This window comes from Artemia sp. Qi Xiang Cuo, chromosome 5 (assembly GCF_049724085.1).
Source record: "Artemia sp. Qi Xiang Cuo chromosome 5, ASM4972408v1, whole genome shotgun sequence".
NCBI lineage: Eukaryota > Metazoa > Arthropoda > Branchiopoda > Anostraca > Artemiidae > Artemia > Artemia sp. Qi Xiang Cuo.
The window spans coordinates 20,529,024-20,545,668 of record NC_142798.1 but is presented as its reverse complement, the minus strand read 5'-3'; the positions used below and the strand labels follow the sequence as shown (position 1 = coordinate 20,545,668).

The window sequence follows — 16,645 nt, the reverse complement described above, 5'->3', positions numbered from 1 at the left end:
TGATCTCCTTTGGAATGTTATAGGGAGGGTATGAGTTCTTGTTAGGGTATGGTATAGAAACCGTGGTTATGAAACTGGTAAATCCTGAACCAAGAATTTGATTGCGAAAATAACCACATTTTTGGAATCAAGAGACTCGAATTAGTCAGAAAAAAGATCTTATCGGTCATTGTTCATACTCAAAATTCGCGTTTTTTTTTTCTTTGCGCGGAAAAACGCAAAGTAGCGCGGGCCCACGGAGACAAGTTTGGATTTGTGACTTAGTCGACTCTTCATATTTTCCATAATATGTTCATCAGTTTCTATGCGATTACGATGAAAAATACAAAGTCAGAAATAGGAAATTACTCAGAAGCGCATGGAACATAGTGATGAAAATGGTGATAACTCAGTAACCAGGAGTCTGACGAAAAAAGTAAGCACATTTTTGGGATCAGGAGAGACAAATTAGTCAGAAATGATCCTCTGATCAGAAAAATTTACCAATCTGAAAGTCAGCTATTTTTTCCCGCGCGGAAAAACGCAAAACGGCGCGATAATCGCGTCAGAAAATGTGGTTCTATCCTCAGTCAGATACTCCGTATTTTTCTGCACATGTCTGCCAAATTTCATGCTTTTACCGTAAAATGCACAAACCTGACGCTTATGTACCTAACTAGAGGGAGAACAATCTATCAAGCAAAACAAGGCTACCTGTAAGAGAAATTTCTTCTTGAGTGCAGTGTCGTCAACATCTAGCCTCATCCCACACTAACAACAGAAGATGTCTCTGAGGAAAAAAATTAAATTAGCAAATAAAATTTTGTATGTCATAAAAAAAAATTGTATGCCATTTAACTTAAGTGGGTCAAGCATTCTAACAGAATGTCACAGCTGAAGTCACATATAATTATATTTTGGGCACAGTTTTCCTGAAGAAGGTCCATAAGACCAATATCAGGAGGGGAATGAGATTCCCCATCATCCCTCCTACATGCATATATGAAGGTATAGGAACGTATTTCAAAGTTCCTATAAATATATATATATATATATATATATATATATATATATATATATATATATATATATATATATATATATATATATATATATATATATATATATATATATATATAATATATATATATATATATATATATATATATATATATATATATATATATATATATATACATATATACATATATATATATATATATATATATATATATATATATATATATATATATATATATATATATATATATATATATATATATATATATATATATATATTCATCATAAACCCTTCAACTACAACTATTACCTAGCTTAGTGGTATTGGTACTTACACATCAAGTATGCTGGCATTAACGTCATCAGTGTGAACATCAACAAGTTTTAGATAAAATAGTCTAATGACAGCACTGAATTTAGCAAATAATATCATTCACTGAATCTTCTTTAGCTTCCCCAGAAGGGGAAGTTAAAAATCTTAGAGTAACTTAACTTATTTTTTCTAACTTCCTTATTTTCAACTTAACCCATTAGGCACAACATAATTTTATTTCTTGAGAAGAAATTAATAGGTGGGGCTTCAAAAGGACAGAGTCAAAAACCATTGAACTTGTCCCCATTCAGTACTTCTGGTTGAAGATCAGCCCCCTGAAGGATTAAATTATTTGAAAGCATATTCCTGGTGATTTTCCAATCATACCTCATACACATTTCAGCATTTAAATACAAACTAGACTTTTGGCCACATAATTTAAAAACATATTTGAATAATTTTCACTCTGGGTTTCTTGTGTTTAGTTAGATACTTTTTCTAAGTGTCGCATCACTGAGGATGTGATTTGAGCTTTATATCTCTGCTAAATCCTGATGTGTAAGGTTTTAAGGAATTAAAAAAAAATATATATTGAATATTGAAAAATGTACCTGTCTTGCCTTTTCTACCTCTGTCTTGGTAGGCAGGGAAATGTAATATTTTATGCTACATAGAAAAATACTTCAATTACTTCCTACCATGATTGCAGACTATTCCAGACAAAAAAAAAATTACAACATAAATCAAAAAATCGTTTATATGTATTTTTGTTACATTTTACATGTAGGAAAAAAATTCCAGGGAGAAGGGGGTCAAGCCCAATACCCCCCCCCCTTTAGATATGGCCTTAGTAATCTTGGACCAGGATGAAATAAGTTCGATTGGGTGATACTTGAGAAGAGACTAGGTGCGATTGATTGAATAAAATCTAGGAAACCTTATTTTTGCAATGTCTAGGCTCAAGCAATTTACCATTATAGCTTAGTCTATTTACATACAACTAATCTTTTTCACAACACTTGTCTTTGATTGAATATATCAATTACTGAGTTTGTCTGTGATTTGAGATGCACAGTTCTAACTTTGATATTATGTGTCCAAGACTAAGCAGTTTTATGTTGTTGTTTTTTTAATTTGGCTTGGGCTAAAAAATTTGTACTTGTGATTAGGCTCTACTACTGACTCTTGATGCTTTTGAAATAGGCCTAGTTAGAATTGTATATGGCTATATGTTTAAACTAGATCCACTTATTGAGAAAATCCACAATTCTAAAAGTGAAAAAAATTGATTTCTAGCCTGCATGATAAATTTTATGGCAATTGAACCAATAAGATGGCGATTAATGGTCTGAATTCGTGGTATCTTACCCTAGGGCTACATTTAGCCCTCTTAAAAGGGATGATGTTCATTGCTTTTTGTTTTTTTGTAGTTATTTTCTAATTTTTTCTGTCTTGTTTATTTTTGTTTTTCTCCCTTTTTGTATTGTACTCTGAATTTGCTTTGTTGTATTTGCAGGTAAAAAATAAATTCATTCATTCATAGTTATGGAGCTGATCATTCAACTTGTAAATTATCCTCCCACTACTAAATAACCCCCTTCCCTAAATATTGGAAAATACCCTTTTGAGGGTATTTCCATAAAAAAACACTTTTTTGGGGTAATTTCATTGACAAAATTGAAGAAAGTAAAATTACCTCACCTCCCCCTCATTTTTGGAAAAAAAAATATCTTGCCAACCTCTAGATTTTGTTAATTTATGCCTCTATTTCAAAGTCTTAGCCCTTAATAAGGTGAAATATAGTCCTAGCCTACAGTATGCACAAAAGTCTACTTAACACTAAAGGACCATTAGAAGAAAATCAATAAAATTCTGAAGACTTTCTTAACGAATAAAAATCTATATTCATCAACAAGGCTGTATCCATAAAAAAAATTTTCAGGGGAGGGGTCATTTTTTGCATTTTAAAAAACTTAAAAAATGTATCAAAAATTTATTTATTTGCATTATTACTATCTTTTTATAAATCAGACAAACATTTTTTGGGGGAAGGGATTCAAATCCCCTAGGCACCCCTTCCTGGATATCACCTTGCTCATCTAATTCCTAAAGGCTCATTGCTTCTTCTTACTCCCATCCCCTCTAAAGAGAAAATACAGTATATTCCACTTTATATAGACCAATTACTAACAGATTTTACAATGTGAATGAAAAATACCAAGTTTTACAGCAGCAGATACTAATTAAGCAGCGATTAAAAAAAAAGGGTATTGCTATTGTAAAATCTATTAGGAATATATAAAGTAATCTATATGTTTATTCACTTGGGGGAGGGGGAGTGGGTAAAGTGAAGTAATGTATCTTAGATAGAGTGGCGTCGTTTCGACGGGGCGGTTGCCCCCCCCCCTAATAATTTGAAGAAAAAATTATTATATAGCCATACATGGGCGCCCATAAGCTGAATTCCAGGGGGGGGGGGCAAACCTCACCTAATTGGCACTTTTAATGCTATATAATAGAAATCTCAGAACAAAAATATAAAAATAAGGCAGCATCATTCAACCAGGGGGGGGGGGAGGCCCCCCCCCCCCCCCCCCCATATGGGCGCCCATGAGCCCATGCCCTTTGACTATCCAGGGGACCCCTTTTGCTTTCAAATAAAATAATTCTGGAGCTATCCCTCTGCTTAGATATAAGATAAGCAAGTAAGTCTATTTATGATTTCTTTTAAAGTGGCTTTTGAATTATCATGGTTTCTCTCAGATAGCCTTACTGCCCTTATTGCTCATCAACAGTTGGCTTACAGTGCCAAACAAATCTAATTTAAAACATAAACAGAATTAGCTGGAGTCCCCCCCCCCCCCTTGATTTTGAAATAAAATCTTTATTAAAAATTACCTTGGTATCAGGTTAGTAGTGTACCACTTGTAAAGAAAACAACAAAATGAAAGTAGAAACATTAGATTGCTATGTTCTTATATTATGTTCTTTTCAAATATTGTGGTCACTTTTCTGACAATGCACAACACCCTGCCCCTGGATCATCCTATATATAGTCCAGATAATATCAGGGGTGGCTCAAATGGAGGGTGACTCACCCCCCCCCCCCCTAGTTTTCGCAAAGTTGTACAAGTCGTTTATTTTGAACTCATTGAGGTCCCAGGTGTTCATTTCTGAAACATTCTATGTTGCATTTCCTTCTCCTGGAAAGACTTCTGAATTTTCAAACTTCACAGTAAAGAAATAGTTGATTTTGACAAAACTTGGCTTTAGTCATATGTACCAAAAGCTGAATTCGCAAGTATATAGAATAGAGTTGTTTTATTTTATCATTTAATTTTTAAATTTTGTTTTTAAATAGAGTCATTTAAATTAAACCAGGATTAAAGGGACAGGACTGGTAGCAGCTTGTGCCTCAAAAACCTGCTTATGCTTGCGTATGATTTATTTTGTCTGGTCATTAAGAACTAGCCGCTACTTTTTATGAAGTCATTTAAGTCATTTATTTTGCAATCGTCCGGTTTCTAGATGTTCAATTCAGTCAGAGATAGTCTATATTGTATTTTCCTTCTCCTGAAAAAACTTTAAAATTTTCAGAATTCTGAATGAAGAAATGGTTGATTTTAGCACTGCTTACCTTCAGTTGTAGATACCAAAAACCAAATGTACATGTTAATAGAATAGGGTCGTTTTATTTTTTTGTTTAATTCTTTTTTGTTTTTTTTTTTTTTTATTTCGGATTTAAACAGAGTTGTTCAAATTAAATCAAGTTTGAAGGGATTAGGGATTAGATTTAAAAATCTGTTTATGTTTGCGGATGATTTGTTTTTGTCTGGTGGTTCAGTACTTTGGAAAAATTCAATTGAAGCTTGACAAACTAATATGAACAAACCAAAAGCAAGAGACAAGGTTATGTGTATGGAGTGTTGGTCAAACTTTCACTACAAGTGGAAAAGAAGGCAAGAAATTTCTATACACAACAGAAAAGTGACTAGAATTCAAAGAAAAGGCGCTCCACAAGACTCTTTCAAAGCAAGTGTATACAGGACAGTAAAAAAAAACTTGATTACAATATGAGATTGAGACAAATACAATGCTTGAGCAGGAGAAGCAAGATTCAGCTGTGTACCCAGTATTTTTTTTCCCAGGACAAGAATTCTTTTGAAGACGCTGGTACAGCTCATTCAAGTTGGGAGGTAAGTTCTTGCCAGGGACAAAAGTAATGAGCAACAATAAAACTTATAAGGAACAGAAATTAGATAGGAAATTATTCCAAATGTGTGCATCTGGCTCTTGACAGTAATTTTTGATGTCATGTCATCAATAAACACAAATGATGAGAAGAAGTCAAATATAGGGCACGACACTTTCAATCAAAGGCCCAAAAAGATATTGTTACATGTGTTACCCAGCTGGAATACATTATATCATTAGTTACTGATTCCAATGACAATGTTAAGACTACCCAACAAAATTTTATGTTGAATGCAAGAAATATCTTGGTGGAAATACAATCTACATCATCAGTGAAAAAACATCAGTGATACGTCAGTGAAAAACAGGCCTATTAGGCCTGTTTTTTCACTCATCAATGGGCTAAGATCTTAATCTTTTGTCAGAAAATACTTAAAAGTGAAATCTTTGAACTAAGATCTTACAGATCTTAGATGTAAGATCTTAGTGCTAAAAAACGGCCCTATTGTAATTTGCTGATGTTAGCAAAATATGTGAAAGACGCCATCTTTCTGCCATATAGAATGATGAGAGAACTTTATCTACTCCTGCTGATCAGAGCAGAATGATGAAAGACGTTTGCATAAAAACGACCAAAGATGTAAGATCTTAGTTCAATGATTTCACTTTTAAGCATTTTCTGACATAATATGTAAGATCTTAGCACATTGATGAGTTATAAAACGCCCCTAATGATGAGAGGATCGACTCGTCATTGTTCTCAGACAGCTGATCAGAGCATAATCATGAAAGACGTTTGCACAAAAACGACCAAAGAGGTAAGATCTTTGTAAAAAGATTTCAGTTTTAATCATTTTCTTACAGAAGATGTAAGATCTTAGCACATTGATGAGTGAAAAAACGCCCCTAATGATGAGAGGATCTACTCGTCATTGTTCTCAGACCGCTGATCAGAGCAGAATGATGAAAGACGTTTGCACAAAAACAACCAAATATGTAAGATCTTTGTTCAAAGATTTTACTTTTAAGCATTTTCTGACAGAAGATGTAAGATCTTAGCACATTGATGAGTGAAAAAACGCCCCTAATGATGAGAAGATCTACTCGTTATTGTTCTCAGACTGCTGATCAGAGCAGAATCATGAAAGACGTTTGCACAAAAACGACCAAAGATTTAAGATCTTTGTTCAAAGATTTAACTTTTAAGCATTTTCTGACAGAATATTTAATATCTTATCACATTTATGAGTGAAAAAACGCCCCTAATGAGGAGAGGATCTACTCGTCATTGTTCTCAGACCACTGATCAGAGCAGAATGATCAAAAATGTTTGCACAAAAACGACCAAAGATATAAGATCTTTGTTCAAAGATTTAACTTTTAAGCATTTTCTGACAGAAGATGTAATATCTTAGCACATTGATGAGTGAAAAAACGCCCCTAATTAGGAGAGGATCTACTCGTCATTGTTCTCAGACCACTGATCAGAGCAGAATGATGAAAGATTTTTGCGCAAAAATGACAAAAAATGTAAGATCTTTGTTCAAAGATTTCACTTTTAAGTAGGCTGTTTTTAGCACTAAGATCTTACATCTTTATTGTTCTCAGACCACTGATCAGAGCAGAATGATGAAAGACATTTGCATAAAAATGACCAAAGATGTAAGATCTTATTTCACTTTTAAGCATTTTCTGACATAAGATTTAATATATTAGCAAATTTATGAGTTAAAAAACGCCCCTAATGATGAGAGGATCTACTCGTCATTGTTCTCAGACCACTGATCAGAGCAAAATGATGAAAGACGTTTGCAAAAAAACGACCAAAGATTTAAGATATTTGTTCAAAGATTTCACTTTTAATCATTTTCTGACAGAAGATGTAAGATCTTAGCACATTGATGAGTGAAAAAACGCCCCTATTGATGAGAGGATCTACTCGTCATTGTTCTCAGACCACTGATCAGAGCAGAATGATGAAAGACGTTTGCACAAAAACGACCAAAGATGTAAGATCTTTGTACAAAGATTTCACTTTTAAGCATTTTCTTACAGAATATTTAAGATCTTAGCACATTGATGTGTGAAAAAACGCCCCTAATGATGAGAGGATCTACTCGTCATTGTTCTCAGACCGCTGATCAGAGAAGAATGATGAAAGACGTTTGCACAAAAACGACCAAAGATGTAAGATCTTTGTTCAAAGATTTTACTTTTAAGCATTTTCTGACAGAAGATGTAAGATCTTATCACATTGATGAGTGAAAAAACGCCCCTAATGATGAGAGGATCTACTCGTCATTGTTCTCAGACTGCTGATCAGAGCAGAATCATGAAAGATTTTTGCGCAAAAATGACAAAAAATGTAAGATCTTTGTTCAAAGATTTCACTTTTAAGTAGGCTGTTTTCTAGCACTAAGATCTTACATCTTTATTGTTCTCAGACCACTGATCAGAGCAGAATGATGAAAGACGTTTGCATAAAAATGACCAAAGATGTAAGATCTTATTTCAATTTTAAGCATTTTCTTACAGAAGATTTAATATCTTAGCACATTGATGAGTGAAAAAATGCCCCTATGGATTAGAGTATCTACTGTTCATTGTTCTCAGACCGCTGATCAGAGCAGAATTATGAAAGACGTTTGCACAAAAACGATCAAAGATGTAAGATGTTTTTTAAAATATTACACTTTTAAACATTTTCTGACAGAAGATGTAAGATCTTAGCACTTTGATGAGTGAAAAAACGCCCCTATTGATGAGAGGATCTACGCTTCATTGTTCACAGACTGCTGATCAAAGCAGAATGATGAAAGAAGTTTGCACAAAAACGACCAAAGATGTAAGATGTAAGATCTTAGTTCAAAAATTTCACTTTTAAGCGTTTTCTTACAGAAGATGTAAGATCTTAGCACATTGATGAGTGAAAAAACGCCCCTAATGAGGAGAGGATCTACTCGTCATTGTTCTCAGACCACTGATCAGAGCAGAATCATGAAAGATTTTTGCGCAAAAATGACAAAAAATTTAAGATCTTTGTTCAAAGATTTCACTTTTAAGTATGCTGTTTTCTAGCACTAAGATCTTACATCTTTATTGTTCTCAGACCACTGATCAGAGCAGAATGATGAAAGACGTTTGCATAAAAATGACCAAAGATGTAAGATCTTATTTCACTTTTAAGCATTTTCTGACAGAAGATGTAAGATCTTAGCAAATTGATGAGTGAAAAAATGCCCCTAATGATGAGAGTATCTACTCTTCATTGTTCACAGACAGCTGATCAGAGCAGAATTATGAAACACGTTTGCACAAAAACGACCAAAGATGTAATATCTTTTTTAAAATATTACACTTTTAATCATTTTATGACAGAATATGTAAGATATTAGCAAATTTATGAGTTAAAAAACGCCCCTCATGATGAGAGGATCTACTCGTCATTGTTCTCAGACAACTGATCAGAGCAGAATGATGAAAGACGTTTGCACAAAAACGACCAAAGATGCAAGATCTTTGTTCAAAGATTTCACTTTTAAGCATTTTCTTACAGAAGATGTAAGATCTTAGCACATTGATGAGTGAAAAAACGCCCCTAATGATGAGAGGATCTACTCGTCATTGTTCTCAGACCACTGATCAGAGCAGAATGATGAAAGAAGTTTGCACAAAAAAGACCAAAGAAGAAAGATCTTTGTTCAAAGATTTTACTTTTAAGCATTTTCTGACATAAGATGTAATATCTTAGAACATTTATGTGTTAAAAAACGCCCCTAATGATGAGAGGATCTACTCGTCATTGTTCTCAGACAGCTGATCAGAGGAGAATGATGAAAGACTTTAGCATAAAAACGACCAAAGATATAAGATATTTTTTCAAATATTTCAATTTTAATAATTTTCTGACAGAAGATGTAAGATCTTAGCACATTTATGAGTGAAAAAACGCCCCTAATTAGGAGAGGATCTACTCGTCATTGTTCTCAGACCACTGATCAGAGCAGAATGATGAAAGATTTTTGTGCAAAAATGACAAAAAATGTAAGATCTTTGTTCAAAGATTTCACTTTTAAGTAGGCTGTTTTTAGCACTAAGATCTTACATCTTTATTGTTCTCAGACCACTGATCAGAGCAGAATGATGAAAGACATTTGCATAAAAATGACCAAAGATGTAAGATATTATTTCACTTTTAAGCATTTTCTGACATAATATGTAATATATTAGCAAATTTATTAGTTAAAAAACGCCCCTAATGATCAGAGGATCTACTGTTCATTGTTCTCAGACCGCTGATCAGAGCAAAATGATGAAAGAAGTTTGCACAAAAACGACCAAAGATTTAATATCTTTGTTCAAATATTTCACTTTTAAACATTTTATTACATAATATGTAATATATTAGAAAATTTTTTATTGAAAAAACGCCCCTATTGATGAGAGGATCTACTCGTCATTGTTCACAGACTGCTTATCAGACCAGATTTATGAAAGAAGTTTGCACAAAAAAAATCAAATATGAAAGATCTTTGTTCAAAGATTATAATTTTATGCATTTTCTTACAGAAGATGTAAGATCTTAGCACATTGATGAGTGAAAAAACGCCCCTAATGATAAGAGGATCTACTCGTCATTGTTCTCAGACCGCTGATCATAGCATAATGATGAAAGAAGTTTGCACAAAAACGACCAAAGATGTAAGATCTTTTTTAAAAGATTTCACTTTTAATCATTTTCTGACATATGATTTAAGAACTTATCACTTTTTTGATTGAAAAAACGCCCCTAATGATAAGAGGATCTACTCGTCATTGTTCTCAGACCTCTGATCAGAGCAGAATGATGAAAGAAGTTTGCACAAAAACGACCAAAGATGTAAGATCTTTGTTCAAAGATTTCACTTTTAAGCATTTTCTGACAGAAGATGTAAGATCTTATCACATTGATGAGTGAAAAAACTCCCCTAATGATGAGAGGATCTACTCGTCATTGTTCTCAGACCACTGATCAGAGCAGAATGATGAAAGAAGTTTGCACAAAAACGACCAAAGATGTAAGATCTTTGTTCAAAGATTTCACTTTTAAGCATTTTCTGACAGAAGATTTAAGATCTTAGCACATTGATGAGTGAAAAAACGCCCCTAATGATGAGAGGATCTACTCGTCATTGTTCTCAGACTGCTGATCAGAGCAGAATCATGAAAGATTTTTGCGCAAAAATGGCAAAAGATGTAAGATCTTTGTTCAAAGATTTCACTTTTAAGTAGGCTGTTTTTTAGCACTAAGATCTTACATCTTTATTGTTCTCAGACCACTGATCAGAGCAGAATTATGAAAGACGTTTGCATAAAAATGACCAAAGATGTAAGATATTATTTCAATTTTAAACTTTTTTTGACATAAGATGTAATATATTAGCACTTTGATGAGTGAAAAAACGCCCCTAATGATGAGAGGATCTACTGGTCATTGTTCACAGACTGCTGATCAGAGCAGAATTATGAAAGACGTTTGAACAAAAACGACCAAAGATTTAAGATATTTTTTAAAAGATTTCACTTTTAAACATTTTCTGACAGAAGATGTAAGATCTTAGAACATTGATGAGTGAAAAAACGCCCCTAATGATGAGAGGATCTACTCGTCATTGTTCACAGACTGCTGATCAGAGAAGAATCATGAAAGACGTTTGCAAAAAAACGATCAAAGATGTAAGATCTTTGTTCAAAGATTTCACTTTTAAACATTTTCTGAAAGAAGATGTAATATATTATCACATTGATGAGTGAAAAAACGCCCCTAATGATGAGAGGATCTACTCATCATTGTTCTCAGACTGCTTATCAGAGCAGAATGATGAAAGAAGTTTGCACAAAAACAACAAAAGATGTAAGATCTTTTTACAAATATTTTACTTTTAAACATTTTCTTACAGATTATGTAAGATCGTATCAAATTGTTGAGAGAGAAAACGCCCCTCTTTAGAAGACAATCTACTCTTCAGTGTTCTCAGACTGCTGATCAGAGCAGACTCTTGAAAAACTTTTGCACAAAAAAGATCAATTAATTAAGATATTTGTACAAATATTTAACTTTTAAACATTTTTTGACTGAAGATTTAATATATTAGCAAATTGATGAGTGAAAAAACTCCCCTAATGATGAGAGGATCTACTCGTCATTGTTCTCAAACCACTGATCAGAGCAGAATGATGAAAGATTTTTGCGCAAAAATGACAAAAAATGTAAGATCTTTGTTCAAAGATTTCACTTTTAAGTAGGTTGTTTTTTAGCACTAAGATCTTACATCTTTATTGTTCTCAGACCACTGATCAGAGCAGAATGATGAAAGACGTTTGCATAAAAATAACCAAAGATGTAAGATCTTATTTCACTTTTAAGCATTTTCTGACAAAAGATGTAAGATCTTAGCACATTGATGAGTGGAAAAACGCCCTTAATGATGAGAGGATCTACTCATCATTGTTCTCAGACCACTGATCAGAGCAGAATGATGAAAGATTTTTGCACAAAAATGACAAAAAATGTAAGATCTTTGTACAAAGATTTTGTTTTTAAGTAGGCTGTTTTTTAGCACTAAGATCTTACATCTAAGATCTTACATCTTTAATGTTCTCAGACCACTGATCAGAGCAGAATGATGAAAGACGTTTGCATAAAAATGACCAAAGATGTAAGATCTTAGTTCAAAGATTTCACTTTTAAGCATTTTCTGACAAAAGATGTAAGATCTTAGCACATTGATGAGTGAAAAAACAGCCCTATTTTAAAAGAGCACTGAATGCAGAATCTAGTAGTAGGCTATTTGTTTTTCTTACCTGATTTATGGCATAATACAGGCATAATGCTTCCTTAACAATATATTTTTGGTTAAAATTCTAAGCTTTTGTCTATCTCAGAAAATAGTTAAGAAAGGTGAATGAAACTTTCAGAAATGGTTCCAGAGCTTTGGCGAGCCTCTAGAAAGCATTTTGAAGCACCAACCTCCATCTCTTTTCTTTCTAATGTGTAGTGGGCTTTGACAACCTTTGCCAAACTATTTGTCATTTATTTATTTTAAACAAAAATAGAGTAAACCACAGGCTTACTCTTGAACTGTATGAAAGTAACCTTGAAATAATAAGGACTGTGTGAAAGTAACCTTGAAAAATTGAAATGCTACTTAACTAAGGCACAAGCAAAGTATTTTGAGCCTTATCTTTGCTCAATACTGCTTTATTAGATTTAAATTAAATTTTTTATCCATTCCTTAAACTTAAAAAAAAACTGGATATGACTTGAAATCCTGCTGAAATAATAGGAACTGTATTTCCAAAACTAGAGCAAATGAAAAAAAAACTAAAAACCCAAAATCTAGAGAACATTTTTTTTGTCAAAATTTAGGCAAGAATTTACCCCTCATCCAAGCAATCTTCAAAGCTATAGAAATAGCCAAAGGGTAAACATGCATCTGATTTTATTCTATTACTATGCCTTTGTTCATGTTTTATCAAAATATAATAAACTAACTTTAATGAGGATAAATGATTTGGTCTATATAAGTATTAGTACAATGATGTATGTCTCAGTGTGAGTGGGAGGGGCTATTGGGCAAAGAAAAGTAGTCCCCATTTTGAAACAATATAGATTAGCCTAAGTAGGCTACCCATTTTTTAATGTTTTAAATTTGTTTTGGCAATAAAAACTTTCAGGGATGGGTCTACAGGCTAAAGTATGTCCCAGGAAGGTATTTTGAAGCACCTACCTCTACTCCTTCTCCCTGTAGAGGGCCCTGACCTTTGATGCCCTATAAAAATTTGATGTGTTTATAAAAGTGAATCCTTGCAAAATAGATCTTCTGCTTAAATGAAGTACAACAAAATTGTTTTCAGCTTAACAACTTGGCTCAATCCCAATTTTTAAGGTTTTAAAGATATGCAAATATATTTCCAAAATTTTGAAAAAAAAAAATTGATATGGCTTAAAATTCTACTCAGGAATTGGATTTTCAGAACTAAAGCCATAGAAAAAGAAACTGATAACTGAAAACTAAGGTAAATGTTGTTTTGTCAAAATTTCAATAGGTAGCATATACACCTGTTGTATAGACAAATTTCAAGACCCTCTAGAGAGAGGAGTGGAGGTATGTACTTCAAAATACCTTCCCTGGACATACTTTAGCCTGTAGACCCATCCCTGAAAGTTTCATTTTCCTAACCTAACCCCTTTCCAAGATAGCCAAAAGTAGCTAAAGTAGAATTTTACCCTTTCTGAGACAGTAAATAGCCCTTCAACTAAAACTTCACCTGTTTCTAACTTATCCACTAGATAGTAGGCTATTTTCCCTGGAATAATTAAAAAAAAATAGTAGCTTACAAGCAGGGGCTGCGTTTGGGCCCCCCCCCCCCAATAATGTGGAGAAAAAATATTATATATCCCATGCCCTTTAACTATCCAGATATAGACCCCTATTGCCCCCCCCCCCAATAAAATTGCTGGAGATTTGTCCCTGCCTACAAGTAAATAGCCTACAGATCTTTTTTCCAATTATATTATTCTATGTGAATAAAAGGAAATTGTTCTTATTTTTAACAGGTAGTGCTATAGTATCATTTTACATGTTTTAAGGGGTTTTTCCGCCGTCCCACTGTTAGCTAACAATGTTAGTTAACATAAATTTGTTTGAACGGCGGAAACAGAATTGTTAGCTAACAGAAATAGTTAGCTCACAATTCGCAGAAACACGATATTGGGCAGGAAATTCAAAGAAATTCTGACCAAGATAGTGTTGCTGTGAGTTTATATCAGCTTGATAAAACCCAACTGAAACCAAAGCTTTGAAATTAAAATAAATAGAATATTTCTAAGTGTTCATATCTTATTGAAAAAAACATAACTATTAATGCCAGCAAGTGAAACAAAGGTACAAAACATTTTATTAATTGGCAAATTACAACGAATTTAGGCAAAAATTAAAATACCAGTGCTTAAGCTTTCCTAAAGTAACTGTTTAGTGCATTTACATAAATTATCCCATGTATGGAGGAAGAGGACGAACGTAGTAAAAAATATAATTTATTTGCATAAGTTAAATAGTTATATTTTTGATCATATCAAATTGCTAAGACTACGTGACAATCTCGTTGTTTTCCTATTTTTTCAACGGAAGAATTGATTTTTTTTTTTTTTTTCAATAAGACAACCAGAAAAGATATTTCTAATAAACCAATAGGGGAAAGGTAAAAAAAAGTAATAGCAGCAGTCCTCGATTCCCTATCAATATTGTAAGCATAAAATGTACCCATCTTGATTATTTTTGAATATTTTGCTTTAAATTCCCCAACAATTTTCTTCAACAAGCATTCGATTTGTTAGAGAAAACTTCTAACAATGTTAGCTAACAATTTTTAGTTGGACAGCGGAAAAATGATTGTTGGGAAAAATGTTGGCTAACAGTTGTCTGTTGGACGGCGGAAAAACCCCTTTAATTTACAAGTGAAATAGTTCATCAAAAAATAAACTATATTTTTAGGATAGAGTTGCCTACTTGCTCTATACTGACGAGTTTGATAATTCTAATCAAATAAACTTTAGAATGTTTCATTTCTTTTCTTTTCTTTCGTAAATAAAGTTATACATACATAACGTCATTTTCGTGACGTCATATAAACGGCTATAAATAGGGCTACAACACCATCAGAGTTCACTGTGTCAGAATCAATTTGTTGCAGGATACATCACAAACAATCAAATTAGCTTAATAAATTATGCAAGCACAAATGCCAGGACAGTCGAGTCAGTTTTTGCAAATAAAAGGAACTTCCAATCCCAAGTCTTCTGATATATTACAAACCGCCATTGATCTTTATATCTTGGGAGGCAGTGCAGAGGAATTGAAGCCATCTGAATGTAATGATGAAGATTTATTCTGAGGTCAGTTCAAGTGGCAAGTGGAAAGTAGTCGAGTGGAAGGTGAGTTTGATCAAGTGGAAAGTAATGACGAGGATTTATTGAGAGCTGTAAACAGCATGTTAGGTGATGTGTTTCAAGGGGAAAGTGGTCAGCTCAAGGGGCAAGTGGAAAGTGATCAAGTGAAAGGGGAGTTTGATCAAGTGGAAGGTGATGATGAATTTTCATTCAGAGATCCAACCATCATGTTTGATCAAGTGAAAGGCAGTGGAGTTGAATTGAAGTCAACGAAATGTGATGAAGATTTACTAAAAAAGCTAACCAACGAGGATGATCTTAATGGCATGGAAGGTAGTACAGATGAGTTGAAACCACCAGAAGATGATGGAGATTTGCTAGATGCTAGATTTGCTAGATGGAGCGTCTACGATCCTAGTAACTGCGAAGACAAGGGAGATAAATTAAAGCCACCAAAAGCAGATAATGGAGATTGCTGTGATGGTGAATTTGTTAGTTTACGCAAAAACAAAGATACGATGGCTCAGGAAGCAAATCATAACCGATCAAGGAAAGAAAACCGGTTTCTGTCAAATGTTACACAGCGTAATTCTTTAATGCATTCCGTTTAACAGACAAGTACCGACAGGACTAGCACAGGGACCTAAAGAAGTAGCCTAAAACCCGTCGGAGTCCAATTGTGACTGAGTAAAATCTGCTAGGAATAAAAAAATCTAGCACGAGGATGCAGAGGCAGCCCTAATACAATAGCAACGAATCGTTATAAGAGACAAGGGAGCTAAAAGAGGGGGGGGGGTACAAGTCACCTTCCCTTTAATTTATCAATGCTCCAATTTAAAATCAGTACATTTACTGTTTGGCGGTTTTTTTTAAAGAGACTTGAGAGCAACATACTATAATGGGTACTCCCGTACAATCCAGAACACACTTGAGAAGTGAAAGTAGATTAATCATAATGAAATATACCAAAACATGGTGAAAATATAATACTTTAGTTTAAATAATAATGTAATTTGGGCTATATATTTGCACATTAGGGGGGGGGGGGGTAAAGTAACCTAGCGTAACCTCACCCCCCCCTTAATTTCAAAATAAATAGACCAAAATGCACAAGTTCAATGCATTCTGTCACCCGTCATTAGTCTTTGTGGCTATGAAACCGGGTATCTTAGATCTTACATTAAGCAAACTTCTTGAGTGTGTTCTAG

At 33.6% G+C, this 16,645-nt stretch overlaps 1 protein-coding gene across 4 annotated transcripts in view; it reads right to left on the bottom strand.

Annotated features, from left to right (window-relative positions):
* Positions 1–14,150, bottom strand: part of LOC148951936 (PIH1 domain-containing protein 1-like) — a 71,541-nt gene extending 57,391 nt beyond the window's left edge. Inside the window, exons 1-2 of one of the 4 annotated variants that reach the window (XM_089089420.1) lie at positions 14,129–14,150; positions 694–769 (exon numbers count right to left, since the gene is read on the bottom strand). In XM_089089420.1, coding sequence (XP_088945546.1) covers positions 694–744 — 51 coding nt within the window. In that variant the 5' untranslated portion in view covers positions 745–769; positions 14,129–14,150. Of the gene's footprint in view, positions 1–693; positions 770–1,334; positions 1,395–12,349; positions 12,410–13,816; positions 13,879–14,128 lie in introns of those variants that run through there. The other 3 variants (XM_089089418.1, XM_089089419.1, XM_089089421.1) reach the window with 3 other exon arrangements.
* Positions 14,151–16,645: the final 2,495 nt, after the last annotated feature.